Source organism: Prionailurus bengalensis, chromosome C2, assembly GCF_016509475.1.
Source record: "Prionailurus bengalensis isolate Pbe53 chromosome C2, Fcat_Pben_1.1_paternal_pri, whole genome shotgun sequence".
NCBI lineage: Eukaryota > Metazoa > Chordata > Mammalia > Carnivora > Felidae > Prionailurus > Prionailurus bengalensis.
Window position 1 is genome coordinate 8,479,780 of NC_057350.1, and position 15,745 is coordinate 8,495,524.

At 43.0% G+C, this 15,745-nt stretch overlaps 1 protein-coding gene across 4 annotated transcripts in view; it reads left to right on the forward strand.

The window, feature by feature from the left end:
• LOC122491178 (phosphatidylinositol glycan anchor biosynthesis class P) overlaps positions 1-15,745 on the forward strand; it is a 36,687-nt gene that overhangs the window by 2,616 nt on the left and 18,326 nt on the right. For 3 of the 4 annotated variants that reach the window (XM_043593621.1, XM_043593619.1, XM_043593620.1), the window contains 3 exons: positions 5,200-5,272; positions 5,827-5,945; positions 7,038-9,940. In XM_043593621.1, coding sequence (XP_043449556.1) covers positions 5,200-5,272; positions 5,827-5,945; positions 7,038-7,168 — 323 coding nt within the window. In that variant the 3' untranslated portion in view covers positions 7,169-9,940. Of the gene's footprint in view, positions 1-5,199; positions 5,273-5,826; positions 5,946-7,037; positions 9,941-15,745 lie in introns of those variants that run through there. The other variant, XR_006299297.1, reaches the window with a different exon arrangement.

The following is a 15,745-nucleotide window of genomic DNA, read 5'->3' on the forward strand; positions in this document are numbered from 1 at the left end:
CCGTGAGTTCAAGCCCCGCGTCAGGCTCTGGGCTGATGGCTCGGAGCCTGGAGCCTGTTTCCGATTCTGTGTCTCCCTCTCTCTCTGCCCCTCCCCCGTTCATGCTCTGTGTCTCTCTGTCCCAAAAATAAATAAAAACGTTGAAAAAAAAAAATTTTTTTTAAATCCCTGTTTTAGTATTAGAAAGATTACACACTATACAAATAAATAAAGGCAATGACTTTAAGACCTAAATCCAATAATACCCACTACTTTTAATTTTTTGAGGAACCTCCATACGGGTTTTTCAGAGTGGCTGCACCAGGTGGCATTCCCAACAGTATAAGGGCCACACCCTCGCTAGTATTGCTTGTTTTCTTTAATTCATTTTAGCCATTTTGACGGTGTGAGGTGGTATCTCATTTTAGTTTTGATTTGTATTTCCTTGATGATGGGCCACGTTGGACATCTTTTCATGTATCTGTTAGCCATCTGTATGTCATCTTTGGAAAAATGTCCATTCTTCTGCCCATTTTTTTGACTGGATTGTTTGTTTTATGGGTGTTGAGTTTGATAAGTTCTTTATATATTTTCACTACTAACCCATTATCAGATACGTCATTTGTGATTATCTTCTCCCATTTCATAGATTGCGTTATGAGTTTTGTTGATTGTTTCCTTCGCTGTGCAGAAGCTTTTTATCTTGATGAGGTCCCGGTAGTTTATTTTTGCTTTTGTTTCTCTTGCCTCAGGAGACCTATCTAGTAAGAAATCGCTACAGCCCACAACCAAAAAGTAATGCTACAAATTTTTGAGTACTTACCAGATGCCAGGCACTGTGATAGGCAAAGGAGGAGCAAAACATTCAAAACTTACCTGCTCTCCTAGGGTTTTCATTCTAGTATGGGGAGATAGCCAGTGGACAAAGTAAGTAAGTACCACATATATGATGTCAGATGATAATGTGTACCATGGGGAAAAATGAAGCAAGAAAGGAGGCTAAGGTTAATGGGAGGAGGTTGTTGTTTTAAATACAGCAATCTGGAAGCACCTCCCTAAGAGATGTGATTTAAGCACAGACGTGAAAAGTGCAAGTTGGCTGTGGGGCAATCAGGGGAAAAAGTCAGACAGAGAACAGCCAGTACCAGAAGCATTTAGGAGAACGTGCCTATGAGTTTGAGGAACCGATGGAGGTGTAGGCTTGAAGCCTGAGAAAATGAGGTAGAAAGTAATAGGACAGAGGTCAGAGGCTGTACCCAGCAGTTATGATAAAAGAAGGTATTGTGCAAAGGGATTACATGATCCTCTCTACATTTAAATATTTACTGAATTGAAAACAAGCAATTTTCTTAGTCTGCTTAGGCCACTGTAACAATTCCATAGACTGGAGGCTTACACAATCAACATTTCTTCCGGTTCTGGAAGCTGGGAGGTGCAAGATCAGGGTAACAGCATGGGTGGTTCTTGGTGAAGGCCCTCCTCCTGGCTTACCGACAGCCACCTTCTTGATGTGTCCTCACAGAGTGGCAAGAGAGCAAGTGGAAGCTCTGGTCTCTTACTTTCCTTACAAGGACACTAATCCCAGCATGGGGCCCCACCCTCATGACCTTTTCTAAACCTGACTACCTCCCAAAGGCCCTGCCTCCAAATACCTCCACATTGGGGATTCTAACTTCAACATATGAATTTGAGGGAGATATAAACCTTGGTTCCATAACAATAATTATAGATTTTGATAGTACCTTAGAAGGAAATAAAGGGAAATGATAGGAGTCAGGAGGCGGTGGTGGGTGGCACACAGCTGGAACAGCAAGTGATGGAAAACGCCTCATTTAAAAAGAGGGTATTTGAGCCAAGAAATGAATGGAAGAGAAGGAAACATCCATTGAAAGAATCAAATGAAGAACATTCCAGGCAGACAGCAATCACTGCACTCACTGTCAGTGCAAGGGCCCTGAGACTCCGCCTGGAGCAGGAGCATTGCGCAGCAGGACTAGACATTGGAGAATGAGCAGAATGTTGAAGTCCTTGCAAGAAAGGAGTTTGAATTTTATTCTAAAGGCACTTAATTTATTCTAAGGGTTTGAGCAGGCAAGCAATATGGTCAGATTTATATCTTTGGAAGATTACTCATTGCTGTGTGGAGAATGACTGCTCGCGTGTTCTCAGCCTTGAAATTACTAGACACCCACTCGAAAAACCCGGAGTCGTTTCTTCACTTGTACTTTTTCTTCTCCCAACTCATTCATCTGCTCCTGCCGCTGAATCTGGTGGGGCTTTCTACTGCCTCTGCTCTTCCACAGATAGATCCCACACACACAACCATCACAGTGACTCATTTGGGACACAGACCCAACTCCTCTACTTGAAACCTCTGGTTGGAGTGTAAATGGTTATTTGTCTTCATAGTTTGCTAGATCTTGAAAGCAAAAAATATATATATGTATACACATATATACATATACATACATATATACATACATGTGTGTATATATATATATGTGTGTGTATGTATATGTATCTCCAGCTGTCCTCATTGCCTAAAGCATAAAGTCCAAGTTCCTTGTACAACATATTTCATGATCTGGGACCTGTTCACTTTTCCGGCTTTATCCCTCAGCACTCACAGCCTTATGCTTTATGCCGTACGTACTCTAAACTCCTTAGTTTCCCCCAGAAGCATCACATTCCTCTTCACTTCCGTTTTAACTAATGCTCTTGCTGCTGCCTGAAAGCATAGTATGAACACACTGCATGGGTTCACAGTCCAGCTTAGGCAAGTTACTTAAATTCCCTGTGCTTTGATTTTTCTGTCTGTGGCTTATGAATAATAATAGCATGCACCTCAAAGGATTTGGAAAGAGTCAGACAAGATACTGTATGGGAAGTTCCTGCCACTACGTTTGACTCACTTCTGTCTCATACACTAGTTTGTTTTTTTGTTTTGTTTTGTTTTTAATTTTTTTTTACATTTATTTATTTTCGAGAGACAGAGCACAAGTTGGGGAGGGGCAGAGAGAGAGAAGGAGACACAGAATCCGAAGCAGGCTCCAGGCTGTCAGCACAGAGCCAGACGCCAGGCTCGAACTCACTAACCATGAGATCATGACCTGAGCTGAAGTCAGATGCTTAACCAACTGAACCACCCAGGCGCCCCTGCATTTCTTCAGTCTTAAAAGCCATCACAAGCTTCAAGCTGGTCCCTTGCCATCTTTTCCCTCTACCATCCAGCCACACTAAATGCCTCACCAGATCCTTCATGCTCTCTCTGTGGATCATGGCAGGGAACATCGTTTTCTCATATTTCCTTCCTTCCTCATCTGCAGGCCCCAATTATATGCATCTTTAATCTGGCTAACCCGCTACTCATTATTTAGGCCCCAGTTTAGTCATTTCTTCCAGGAAATCTTTCCTGACCACTAACATCATCTCCATCAGCACTAGTGTGGGCTAAGGTCCTCATATGTTCTTATGTCTTTTATTACTCATACCACTTAATCACAGTGCAGTGAAAATATCAATTTACTTCTCTCTGTCCCCCGCCCCCCTAATTTTATGCTCGGGGAGGACAGAGGCCATGTCTTTTGGGTTCACCACCGTTTCTCATGCTCCTGATATAGAATATGACTCATCATCATTGATACTGATAGTTCGAATTTTACCTCTGCCCCTTACCTTGGGCAGATGATGTAACATTTCTAAGATTTCATTTACTCAGCTGTAAAAATGACATACACACATAGGATTGTTTTAAGGATTAAATTAAATACTACATGTAAAATGCTTAGCCAACAGTGAGCACTTGGAGGTTGACTGTTGTTTTTACATATTAACAACAGTAAAGGGTGCCACAAAGACTCCACTTGAGGGAAATAAGATTGTATTCTGGGAGATGAGGCAGAAGCCCAACAGGCAGTGGGTGCAAACAAGGGTAGTAGATACGTTCACCTTTGAGCAACAAGTGTCTGTAATCATTTCAACCCTGTGGGGACGAAGTGTTGAACAGCTACTGTATATAAGGCAAGTTGCTAGGTTCTGTAAGGATCACAGTAACAGCTAAGATGTGATTTATATCCTGGGGAGCCTGGGTGGCTCAGTCGGTTAAGCAACTGACTCTTGATTTCGGCTCATCAACTGACTCTTGATGTCACTGTTGATGGATGGGACTAAGCCCAACATTGGGCTCTGCGTTGGGCTCTGTGCTGACCCCATGGATCCTGCTTAGGATTATCTTTCTCCTCTCTCTCTGCCCCTCCCTCCCTCCCTCAGACACATGTGCTCTCTCTCAGAATAAATAAACATTTTTTTTTTAAAAGTGATTTCTGGGGGCGCCTGGGTGGCGCAGTCGGTTAAGCGTCCGACTTCGGCCAGGTCACGATCTCAGGGTCCGTGAGTTCGAGCCCCGCGTCAGGCTCTGGGCTGATGGCTCGGAGCCTGGAGCCTGTTTCCGATTCTGTGTCTCCTTCTCTCTCTGCCCCTCCCCTGTTCATGCTCTGTCTCTCTCTGTCCCAAAAATAAATAAACATTGAAAAAAAAATTTTTTTAAAAAGTGATTTCTGATGGAAACCAATTTGACAATAAATTTCATATATTAAAAAAATAAAAAATAAATAAATAAAAAGTGATTTCTGACCTTACATTGCTTAAAATATAGTATAAGACTTGGGGTGCCTGGGTGGCGCAGTCGGTTAAGCGTCCGACTTCAGCCAGGTCGCGATCTCGCGGTCCGTGAGTTCGAGCCCCGCGTCAGGCTCTGGGCTGATGGCTCGGAGCCTGGAGCCTGTTTCCGATTCTGTGTCTCCCTCTCTCTCCGCCCCTCCCCCGTTCATGCTCTGTCTCTCTCTGTCCCAAAAATAAAAAATAAAAACGTTGAAAAAAAAATTAAAAAAAAAATATATAGTATAAGACTTAAGACATGTTTTAAAACAAAAAAGACTAATGGGGGGGGGAAGAGTAGCTTAATGAGTATAGAGTTTTAGATTTGCAAGATGGTAAAGTTCTAGAGATCCATTTCACAGCAATGGAAATATACTACTTTAACTTGTTGTAAGTATCATAGGAATGATACAGATAAGGAGCTAGAAGACTGAAGGGAAAGAAAAGTCATTTTTGAGGTGATCAGGGAACCTTCAAAGGAGGTTTTGTGTTATCTAAACCTTGATAGATTAGATACATGCCTTACTAACTTCTCTTTTTTCTTTTTGTTCCCCTTTTCTGCAGTACTATATCTTGTGTGGGCTTTTATTCCTGAAACTTGGCTAAACTCCTTAGGCTTAACCTACTGGCCTCAAAAGTAAGTTTAATGATTTTCTTAAATAAAAATGTATTAATGCGGTTTCTCAGGATCATAGTTTTTCCTTTAGACTTCCCAAATCTTAAATATTTATTCTTTTAAGAGCCATAAAAAGCCATATAGAAATCTAAAGCTTTTTAAAGGACATCATTGATACACCTTTAATTAAAAATGGTGAGGTGGACACACATCATTATCTCCATTTCCTCCTGACATCTTGCTCAGGTAACACTATAGAAAAAAACATTTTAAGGTATAAACCCATGGGAACAAATAATGGGATAGCAGGTAAGAAGTATCAACAGAGTTTGAGGAAATGGATTGCAGGTAGGTGAGTGGTAACTGACTTAGTTTCCATTTTTTCCATGTTGCTATGGTATGGAATGATACAGGATTGCAGCTTTTCATCATGAGACCTTGTAGAACGATTTGTCTTTTATATACTACTTTAATCAAAAATAAAATTAAGTTCAAAAAGCATGTTACCTTGGTGACGGACTCTTGAGAATGATGACTTTTTAGGCAGTTACCTACTTTAATATTTTCTTCTGCAGGTATTGGGCGATTGCATTGCCCGTCTACCTCCTCATTACTATAGTAATCGGTTATGTACTCTTGTTTGGAATAAACATGATGAGTACCTCTCCACTCAACTCCATTCATACGATCACAGGTAAACGTACCTCAGAGGGAAGTGTGGGGGAATGGAAGAGAAAGGGTCAGCAGTTTTATCAAGGAAAGCAACCGAGAATAGGCTACAGTAGGTGACACACACTGGCCCAGTAAAAAGAACCTGGGAGAAATAAATACAAAGTTATACCAGAGGAGATGTTTACATGGCAGAAATAAATTCTAAATCTGCTGTTTATAGCATGTGTATTTTCCCATAAAGACCACATAATATGGTTCCCATTTATGGTTCCCATAAAGTACATAATATGTTCCTTAGCAACTGTGCCTGAGAAAAACAAATTTTATCCTAAACAGGCAGTGTTGATCAAGGCAGGCAAATCGTTCCATGCAGACCTTGTCTAGGAGAGCAATGTGACAGTGTGCCCCCTTCTCAGGTCCCTTGTGTCCATCTGACCCCAGTTCTGTAGATAAAGAGCCACAGCATGTTTCTGTAGTTTTTTTAAATTCCCTGAAGTCTAACGATCAAAGTAAATTCCTGAGCTTGCTCAGATTGTAAGAAGTGAAGTATTTTTTATTATACTTATGGTATTAATCACACCATATTGCTTGGTATGATTTTTTTTTTAACTTTTCAAAGCTTTTGTTTCATGAGTCTCTACAATATATTTTGAACCAGTTACAGTATTTTTATATTTCTTTTCTGAGAACCTACTGTATTTCCTGAATTCTTGCCTGGAATTACCGCAAATAGACAATTTGTACAAAGGGGATGTTGTTAAGTTTGCATGAATGATTTAATAGTTTGGGGATATTGGGTTAAATCTGTTTTCCAAGCCTCAGTCTAATTCTGTCCCTATGAGAAGTGTGCAAGTGGGACTTTAATCATCACTGTGCAGTTGAATGAAATATTAATTTCTTACCCTAGTTAGATATAGAAAGGACTTTCCTGATTTTTATTCCAGTTGGGACATTTGTTTTAAAGAGAGCATTCAAGTAGTCTTAATTATGTTAACACGGTATTTATTATTATGCAGATATTAGCTCAGTAAACTATGTGGTGGATCTCCATAAACCACAGAAACCGTAGAAGAAATTACTTAGGTAAGCATAGCTTTTTGTCCTCTTCTTACAGATAACTATGCTAAAAATCAACAGCGGAAGAATTACCAAGAAGAGGCCATCCCGGCATTAAGAGATATTCCTATTAGTGAAGTAAACCAAATGTTCTTTCTTGCAGCCAAAGAACATCACACCCAAAACTAAATTGTATGTAGACTAACAACAAGCGTTTATTATAAAAGTTTTTGATGTAATAATTTTGACCATAATTATTTTCACTCTCTTGTTAAAACATGATATTGAAATGTAAAAAAATAAGTTGAGCCTGTTTTAGATAAAGTTCCGTTAATATTGTAAATATTCTTGGGGCGCCTGGGTAGCTCAGTCGGTTAAGCATCTGAGTTCAGCTCAGGTCATGATCTCACAGTTCGTGAGTTCGAGCCCCACATTGGGCTGTCTGCTATCAGCACAGAGCCCACTTCAGATACTCTTTCTCCCCTTCTCTCTGCCCCTCCCCGTCTTGTACGTGCACACACGCTCTCTCTCTCTCTCTCAAAAATAAATAAACATTTAAAAAATGTAGATGTTCTCAAGTATTAGTTATTAATGGACAAAATAAATAAATACTGCATTACCACATACCAGACTTTTTGAAACATAAGTATCCGTAAAATCAAGAAATCCCTCCAGAGAGACATTTATGCTGTAATTCTTTCTTAATTTTTTTTTAATGTTTATTTATTTTTGAGAGAGAGATAGAGACTGCAAGCAGGGCAGGGGCCGAGAGGAGACACAGAATCAAAAGCAGGCTCCAGGCTCCAAGCTGTCAGCAGAGAGCCCGATGTGGGGCTCAAACTCACGAACCGTGAGATCATGACACGATCCAAAGTCGGCCAGTTAACCAACTGAGCCACACAGGCGCCCCTCATGCTGCAATTTTTAAATGGCAATTATGTCCTTCCTGCTGTTTGTTCTTGGAGGCCCAGAATTCGAACTCTGATTTGGGAGAAGGGTACATTTAATTTGTATGTTCTTGCCATCACATTTGTGTCTAAGACACAAAGAAACATTTGTGGAGTACTTCCAACATACCAGGTATTTTTCTAGATGTAGCGATGAAAAGATTCTCTCTGAAAGAGCCGACATTTTAGAGGCAGATTGAGGCAGACTAAGCAAATAAAATATTTGTGATGAGTGCTATGCAGAGAATTAAAATAATATAATGTTCTAGAAAGTAAAGGGATGACTACTTTAGATTGGGTCAGGGAAGGCTGCTCAGAGAGAGGCAGTTGAGACTGAAATTTGATTAGCAAAAACAGGAGCCCAACAGAAGGATCAGAGACAAGGGAGACCTTGCAGGTGTGAAGCAGCCAGGGCAGAGGCCTCCAGGTGAGAAGGAGCTCAGCCTGTCCTGAGGACAGAAGGCCAGCAGGGGGCCTAGAGTGCTCTGTGCCAGGGGGTGTGGTCGGGGGAGCCCGGAGAGGCCAGCAACACGGCAGTGGGCTTTGTGGGCCAGTGTAGGAAGTCTGGACTTAAGGGTCCGTGTGAGGAGTTGGAACCCTTTAGACACTGAGCGATCGGGAGGCTTTAAGGGAAGGCATGACCTGGCCTGATGTATGTTTTTAAAAAGTCGCTCAGGCTGGTGGATAGAGGATGGATTCAGGAGGGAGAGTCCAGGATGGGGCAAGAGTATGGAGCAGAGTGGTGGCGGTGGAGCTGGGGAGGAGTCACTCTGCAGCCTTTGTCGGAGACGCAGCTGACTGACTGTGCGGGGTAGGCAAGCTGCTGAGACAAGTTGTGATCAAGGGCCCCTCCTGGGTTCTTTTGGATCAATGAGTAGATGGTTCTACCTTTTGCTGAATCAGACAGTATTTGGGGAAGTGTAGGTGAGGGGGTTGGAGAATTTGGTATATGAGTTACTTGGACTGATGCCACCTTGTGAACATCTGTTTGCGTCCACGTGAGATTAAGAAGCTTAAAGTTTAAAAAACAAACCATGTATAACTTTGTAAGAGTATACTCACAATTGGCCAGTCTTAGCAAGCATTCAAGGCCTAACTTTGAACACACTAAATCTCTACATAGAGGTGGAGCTACCCATTTTTGTGCAGATTTACCTATACCTTCTGTAAAATGAAAAAAAAAGAAACTATTAATTTTAAATAGTTGAGAAAACTAGGACTTCCATTTCAAGGACAGTATCCCTGCCCAATGAGCACGAGATGGATGACAGGAGTCTGCTATTTCTGTTCTGTTGTTTGTCCCATTTCCTGTATTTTTATGGTAAAAGCATCTCACCACATTTAAGAGCAGTTTAAGAGGACCAGTCAGGTCCATCCAGGATAGAATGGTAAATAAATGGTGATCTGTTTATACATTGAAAAACCCTACAGCCGTACAAACAATGAATCACTGCTTTATCTAACAACAGGAATGAATATCACAGATATATGTTGGGGGGAAAAAACAGACGTAAAAGAATATATACTACATGTTTTCATTTACATGAAATTCAAAATCAGGAAAAACTACTCTGGTGATAAATGTTGGAATGGTGATATTAACTAGCAGAGCCATGAGGGAACCTGCCGGGGGCGGGGTGGGGGGGGTTGTTGAAAATGCCCCGCACCTTGATATGGGTTGTAGTTACTTGGGTATAACAATCATTGTGTTAATATCATTTGACTTAATGCTTTTTAAAATTGAATTATGGTTTATATATAATGTTGTATTCGTTTCAGGTGTACAAGTTAGTAATTGGATAGTTTTGTACATTACAAAATGCCCACCACAGTAGGTCACCATATAAAGTTATTACAGTATTATCGACTGTATTCCCTATGCTGTATATTACATCCCTGTGGCTTATTTTATGAGAAGTTTGTAAGTTACAAGTTCTTCATCCCCTACACCTGTTTCACCCGTCCCTTCAACCAAGAAGTAACTTACACATCAATAAAAAGGTAAAGAACAGTGCCGATGCCTCATCCCCAGAAATTTTAATTCATTGGTCTGGAGTGGGACCCAAGCAGGGGTAGTTTTTAATGACAACCGGACACTTAAAACATGCAGCCAGGATTGAGAACTTCCTGCCTTAATTCATTGGATTTAACTGAGCCTGTGGTCAACCAGGGAGTGGTGTTAGCTTTGAAAGAACAGGCAGTGTGGGAGCGGCCCTCCCACCTTTGTGAGACTCCTGCCCGGATCAGCATCACTCCTTTGCATTCCCCTCAGGCCAATGATAGGCCTATGAAGGTGTTGAAATGGGTGAGAAAAGGCCCTTCATTAACTGCAGTACCCCACCTCGCCTCCAGCCCCCTATTAACTTTTCATTCTGTTTCCCAGCCCTGCTGTTCTTACACTTTATAAGACATTTTGTCCGTATGTCGCTTTTTCTTAGATTATGGGATGCAGTTCTTTCCAGGGTCTTGGTTTAGTGCAGCAGTTCTCACCATTTTTTTTTAAACCTCAGGACCCCTTTATATTCATAAAGAGTGTTCCCAAAGAGCTTTTGTGTAGGTGGATTATATTTAGAAATTAACATAGGAATTTTTAAAATATTTGTTTATAAATAATATACCCATTACATTTTGACATGTTTAAATAACATTTTATGAAAAACAACTATATTTTCCTAAAAGAAACTTCGTGAAATGAGTGGAATTGTTTCACATTTTTGCAAATCACTTTAAATATCTGGCTTAATGGAAGACAGCTGGGTTCTCCTATCTGCTTCTGTATTCAGTCTGTTCCAATACCACATGTCACAGAGCTTCTGGAAAACCACTGCACACTTGTGAGAGAATGAGAGTGGAAAAGACAAATAGCATCTTAATGGTTTTATGAAACTGGTTTTGACCTCATGGACCCCCTGAAACAGAGTCTCCAGACCACACTTGGAGAACTACTGGTTAGTGGGCCTCAACTAGAAAGAGAGAGGGAGAGAGAGACTGTGTGTGTGTGTGTGTAGGATACGGTATTGCACTTAGGAAGGATAAGTATCTTAATTGAATACCTCTAATGGCCACTTCAGATCTGCTTGGTTCCACGCCTTATTCCAGCCACTGATGCCCCTTTGATCAGCCACAGGTGCCCCTTGACAGTGCACCCTGGAGAGAGGGGAGGTCAACCCCCAGAGGACGCCATGGAGCTCCATGTGGGGCAGGCGTCCGTCCCCCAAAGAAGCAATTGTGAGCTTCATTTTCGGGAGCTCCTCAGGAGGCCCTGGGAGATTGAGCTGCGGTCACCATGGCAATGGTGAGCTCAGTAGCGCATGCCTGAATTGGCTCTTCTCGGTTTTGCTCCATTGCTGCCCACTCTTCCCTAGTGTCACTTTCCAAATAGACTGCCTACGCACAAGCCTTTGTCACAGGCTCTGCTTTCGTGAGAACCCCAGGCTGAGATGTGGCTTTTCTGTAAAAATTTTGCTTCAGTTGCAGGGCCGTGATATGTAATGCATTTCCCTGCTGCACGCTGTAGTTTAAGAAAAAGATTTGAGGAATGCCTGGGTGGCTCAGTTGGTTAAGAGTCAGACTTCACCTCAGGTCGTGATCTCATGGCCCACTCCGTGGGTTCGAGCCCCGCTTTGGACTCTGTGCTGACATCTCAGAGCCTGGAGCCTGCTTCTGATTCTGTGTCTCCCTCTCTCTCTGCCCCTCCCTGGCTCATGATCGATCTCTCTCTCTCTCTCTCTCTTTCTCTCTCGAAAATAAACACTGAAACAATTTTAAAAAGAAAAAGGTTTGAAAGACACCATGTTTTACAATAAGCCTAAATAATAGCATAAAATATTCCCCAAATGTCAGCAATATAAACATTTTCTGATTTTGGCAAAACCCCCTCTAGTAATTAGATTATCAACAAGAATTATATTATAGAAGTCCAGACATGAAATCACCTAAATGAAAAGCCAACAATTCAAATCCAAAATTCTTCCCTCCCTAATTTCTTGACCTTACCTGTCTTACTGAGAAGTATCTCAATCAGGAGGCTGGGTTTTCTACAGAAGCCGATGCCTCGGGGCTCATTAGAACTGGTGTTACTCCTTAAGCAAATTGATCCAGCCCATAATTTCTTCTATGTGCCACTATTTCAAAGAGCCGATGGGACAAGCAGTATCCTATTACCAGGCCCATGCCCACAGAACTTGGAAAACTCAAGTAAATCCAGTGCTACTGCAGTTATCCCAGACCCAGTACATTGGGCAACACAGACCCCCCGTCCTAGGCAGCCACTTCAGCGCAGACTGGATGGGATGTGGGGAAAGGGAGGCAGAAACGAAGAGATTCTTTTTGGTTTGTTTTCCCAAGGTGCAGGTCAGGCTGTGGCCGTTGTCAAGATTCTCCTCGTTCAGGGTAAAACTCAGGCGGATTAACCGTAGCACTATATATATACTACTTCAGAATGGGCAGACGTACTTCCCCCACCTTTCCAATCCGTCTAGACACAACAAAAGTTCAGCACTTGGAGATAACCACCAAATCAGAATGGAGCCATGTAGACAGAGACCGTGGATGTCTCTGGTCACCTGTGTGGACTTAGGACCAGGGACCAAATGCTCCCTACCCCTCCATTCCTCACCACCACATAAGTCCCAGTGTTCCAGAAATGCAACGGAAACCTCAGGGACCGAAGGAGCCACGGAGTTCGAAATAATGGCTTTACAGAAACTGAGTTATAATTGGTGAGCAGATGCTTTTGTGGATCTGAGTTTTCCCCCTGTGAATCTGTTTCACGTGATGCAGGGGAAAAACTCCAGTAACTCAATACCTGTCTCATCAGGCTCTTTCTGCAAATCCAGTGTCCAAGCTCTGCTTGTATAGGTCAGTCACAGAGGGCCATATGGCCAGGGCTGGATGATGCCAGTTAAAGCATCAAATGGCACCCTCCAATTGCACCATAGTTGGCCAGGCTGGCCCACTTGTGTTATAAAGCCTGTTCACCCTGCTCCTGTGGCCGCTTCTAAAGGCCCCATCCTGCCTTCTGACACTATAGTTTCCAGGACCCCCTCTTTTTTTTTTTTTTTTTTAATTTTTTTTTTTCAACGTTTATTTATTTTTGGGACAGAGAGAGACAGAGCATGAACGGGGGAGGGGCAGAGAGAGAGGGAGACACAGAATCGGAAACAGGCTCCAGGCTCTGAGCCATCAGCCCAGAGCCTGACGCGGGGCTTGAACTCACGGACCGCGAGATCGTGACCTGGCTGAAGTCGGACGCTTAACCGACTGCACCACCCAGGCGCCCCCAGGACCCCCTCTTTTGACACCTCTCAGTGAACCACAGGTTGACATGCACACCACTAGGGTGAACACAACACTCGTCGTCACTGTTCTGTGAAGGACAAGTGCCCGATGGGAATTCAAATACATTGTCCATTGGGGCACCTGGGTGGCTCAGTCGATTAAGCCTCCAACTTAAGCTCAGGTCATGATCTCACCTTTTGTGACTTTGAGCCATGCATTAGGCTCTGTGCTGACAGCCAAGAGCCTGCAGCCTGCTTTGGATTCTGTGTCTCCCTCTCTCTCTCTGCCCCTCCCCAACTTGTGCTCTGTCTCTCTCAAAAATAAACATTAAAAAAAAAAATTTTTTTTAAATACATTGTCCACCTTAATACTGATGGAGCCAGATGTTCAAGTGCTGCATAAAAATGAAGCCAAAACCCAGCTTTCTTCCTTAAATCTGATGTGAGGAGGGCTGGCCTGCAGAGTTAGACGCGGCCCAGCCATCTGCATGCACAAGACAGCGTGGTGCACTGCGTCCTGTGTGGTCCTGGCAGATAGCAGACAAGTCTTGTGCAGTGAGTGTGGCCATTTCTCACCCATCAGATAAGTCACACACCTGTGAGTGTTGAGTGTGGAATATAGTGCAGGAGTGTGTTCCCCCAATGCTTTCCCAAGAAGGCAGACTGTTTTAGTCACTGAGGCAGAAATATGAGCAGAAGGATGATGGTTTCCCTACTCTGGCCACTTAGGTTGTCTTCTGTTTTCCCCTATTAGGGACAATCAGTGGAAATCTTTGTGGATAAGCTTTGTGAAATTGTGCCCTTGGGCTAGGTTCCTGACATTGGAATTGTTACAGGATCAAAGGGCTTGAACATCTTGAAGATACTTAAAGGGAGGAATAAGCCCACCAACCCAATCAATCAAAGGAGGGAGGCGGAGCACAGTGAAGTGAGGCTTTAATCAACATTCTCTTAAGAGCAGGTGTCTGACTGATAGGCACACTTGGGGCAGTTACAGCAGATAATTTATCTCCTACTGTGTAAGTCCCTCCCCTGGTTCCTCATTGGCTGAGCACCACAGAGGTAAGTCCCTCCCCTGGTTCCTCATTGGCTGAGCACTACATAGGTTATAGCCTTACCTGGAAGTCGCCTATGCCCATGGAAGGCAAAAAGTAGTCTGAGGGGCGCCTGGGTGGCTCAGTCTGTTAAGCGGCGGACTTCGGCTCAGGGCATGACTTCGGCTCAGGGCATGATCTCGCTGTCCGTGAGTTCGAGCCCCGCGTCGGGCTCTGTGCTGACAGCTCAGAGCCTGGAGCCTGTTTCAGATTCTGTGTCTCCCTCTCTCTGACCCTCCCCATTCGTGCTCTGTCTCTCTCTCTCTCTCTCTCTCTGTCTCAAAAATAAATAACGTTTAGGGGGCACCTGGGTGGCACAGTCGGTTAAGCGTCCGACTTCAGCCAGGTCACGATCTCGCGGTCCGTGAGTTCGAGCTAACCCGCGTCAGGCTCTGGGCTGATGGCTCAGAGCCTGGAGCCTGTTTCCGATTCTGTGTCTCCCTCTCTCTCTGCCCCTCCCCCGTTCATGCTCTGTCTCTCTCTGTCCCAAAAATAAATAAAAAACGTTGGAAAAAAAAATTTTTTTAAATAAATAAATAAATAAATAACGTTAAAAAAAAAAAAAAAAGTAGCCTGATTGGAACAAAGGTACATTCTCTGAGGTGACAGAGACTTTCAGTCCCTCCTCCCTTTGTTCTTTGGCGCATGCTCATTGCAAAGTCTGAAAAAATAAGCCCATGAAACAGAAAGGGAAAGAAAAACCAGGAAATGAAGTGTCTAAGGTTTAGGACTCCATTGTGGAGAGGGGGAGGGGTTGTACATATTTCCAATAGGTTATAAACCTACTGTTAACTAGACAGCGTGGCTTTTATTTGGTACTTCTGAAAATGAGTCCTCTCCCTTACTTCTCACACTTAATATGTGATGTCAGACTGATCTTCAAAAAGGTCATATCTATTAAACACACTCCCTACAGTTCGCTGCTATACTGGTGTGATGGTTAATTTTATGTGTCGACTTGACTGGGCTAAGGGATGCCCAGACAACTGATAAAACATTATTTCTGAATGTGTCCACGAGGGTGTTTCAAGAAGAGATTAGCATCTGAATCAGTCTAGGTAAAGAACATCCAACCTCTCCAGTGTGGGTGGACCTCCAGTCCTTTGAGAGCCCCGGATAGAATAAAAAGTGGAGGAAGGGTGGATTTTTCTCTCTCTTCTTTTTATTTGTTTTTAATGTGGAGCCTTTCTTTTTTTTTTTTTTTAAGTTTATTTTATTTATTTTGAGAGAAAAAGCGCGCGAATGGTGTAGGGGCAGAGAGGGAGAAAGGGAATCCCAAGCAGGCTCACATGCCCAGCTCAGAGCCTGGAGCCTGCTTCGGGTTCTGTGTCTCCTTCTCTCTCTGCCCCTCCCTGTGCACGCCCTGTCTCTCTCCCTCTCTCTTGAAAATAAATAACATTTAAAAAAATTTTAATGAGGTGCATGGTTACCTAGAACAAAGCGCTC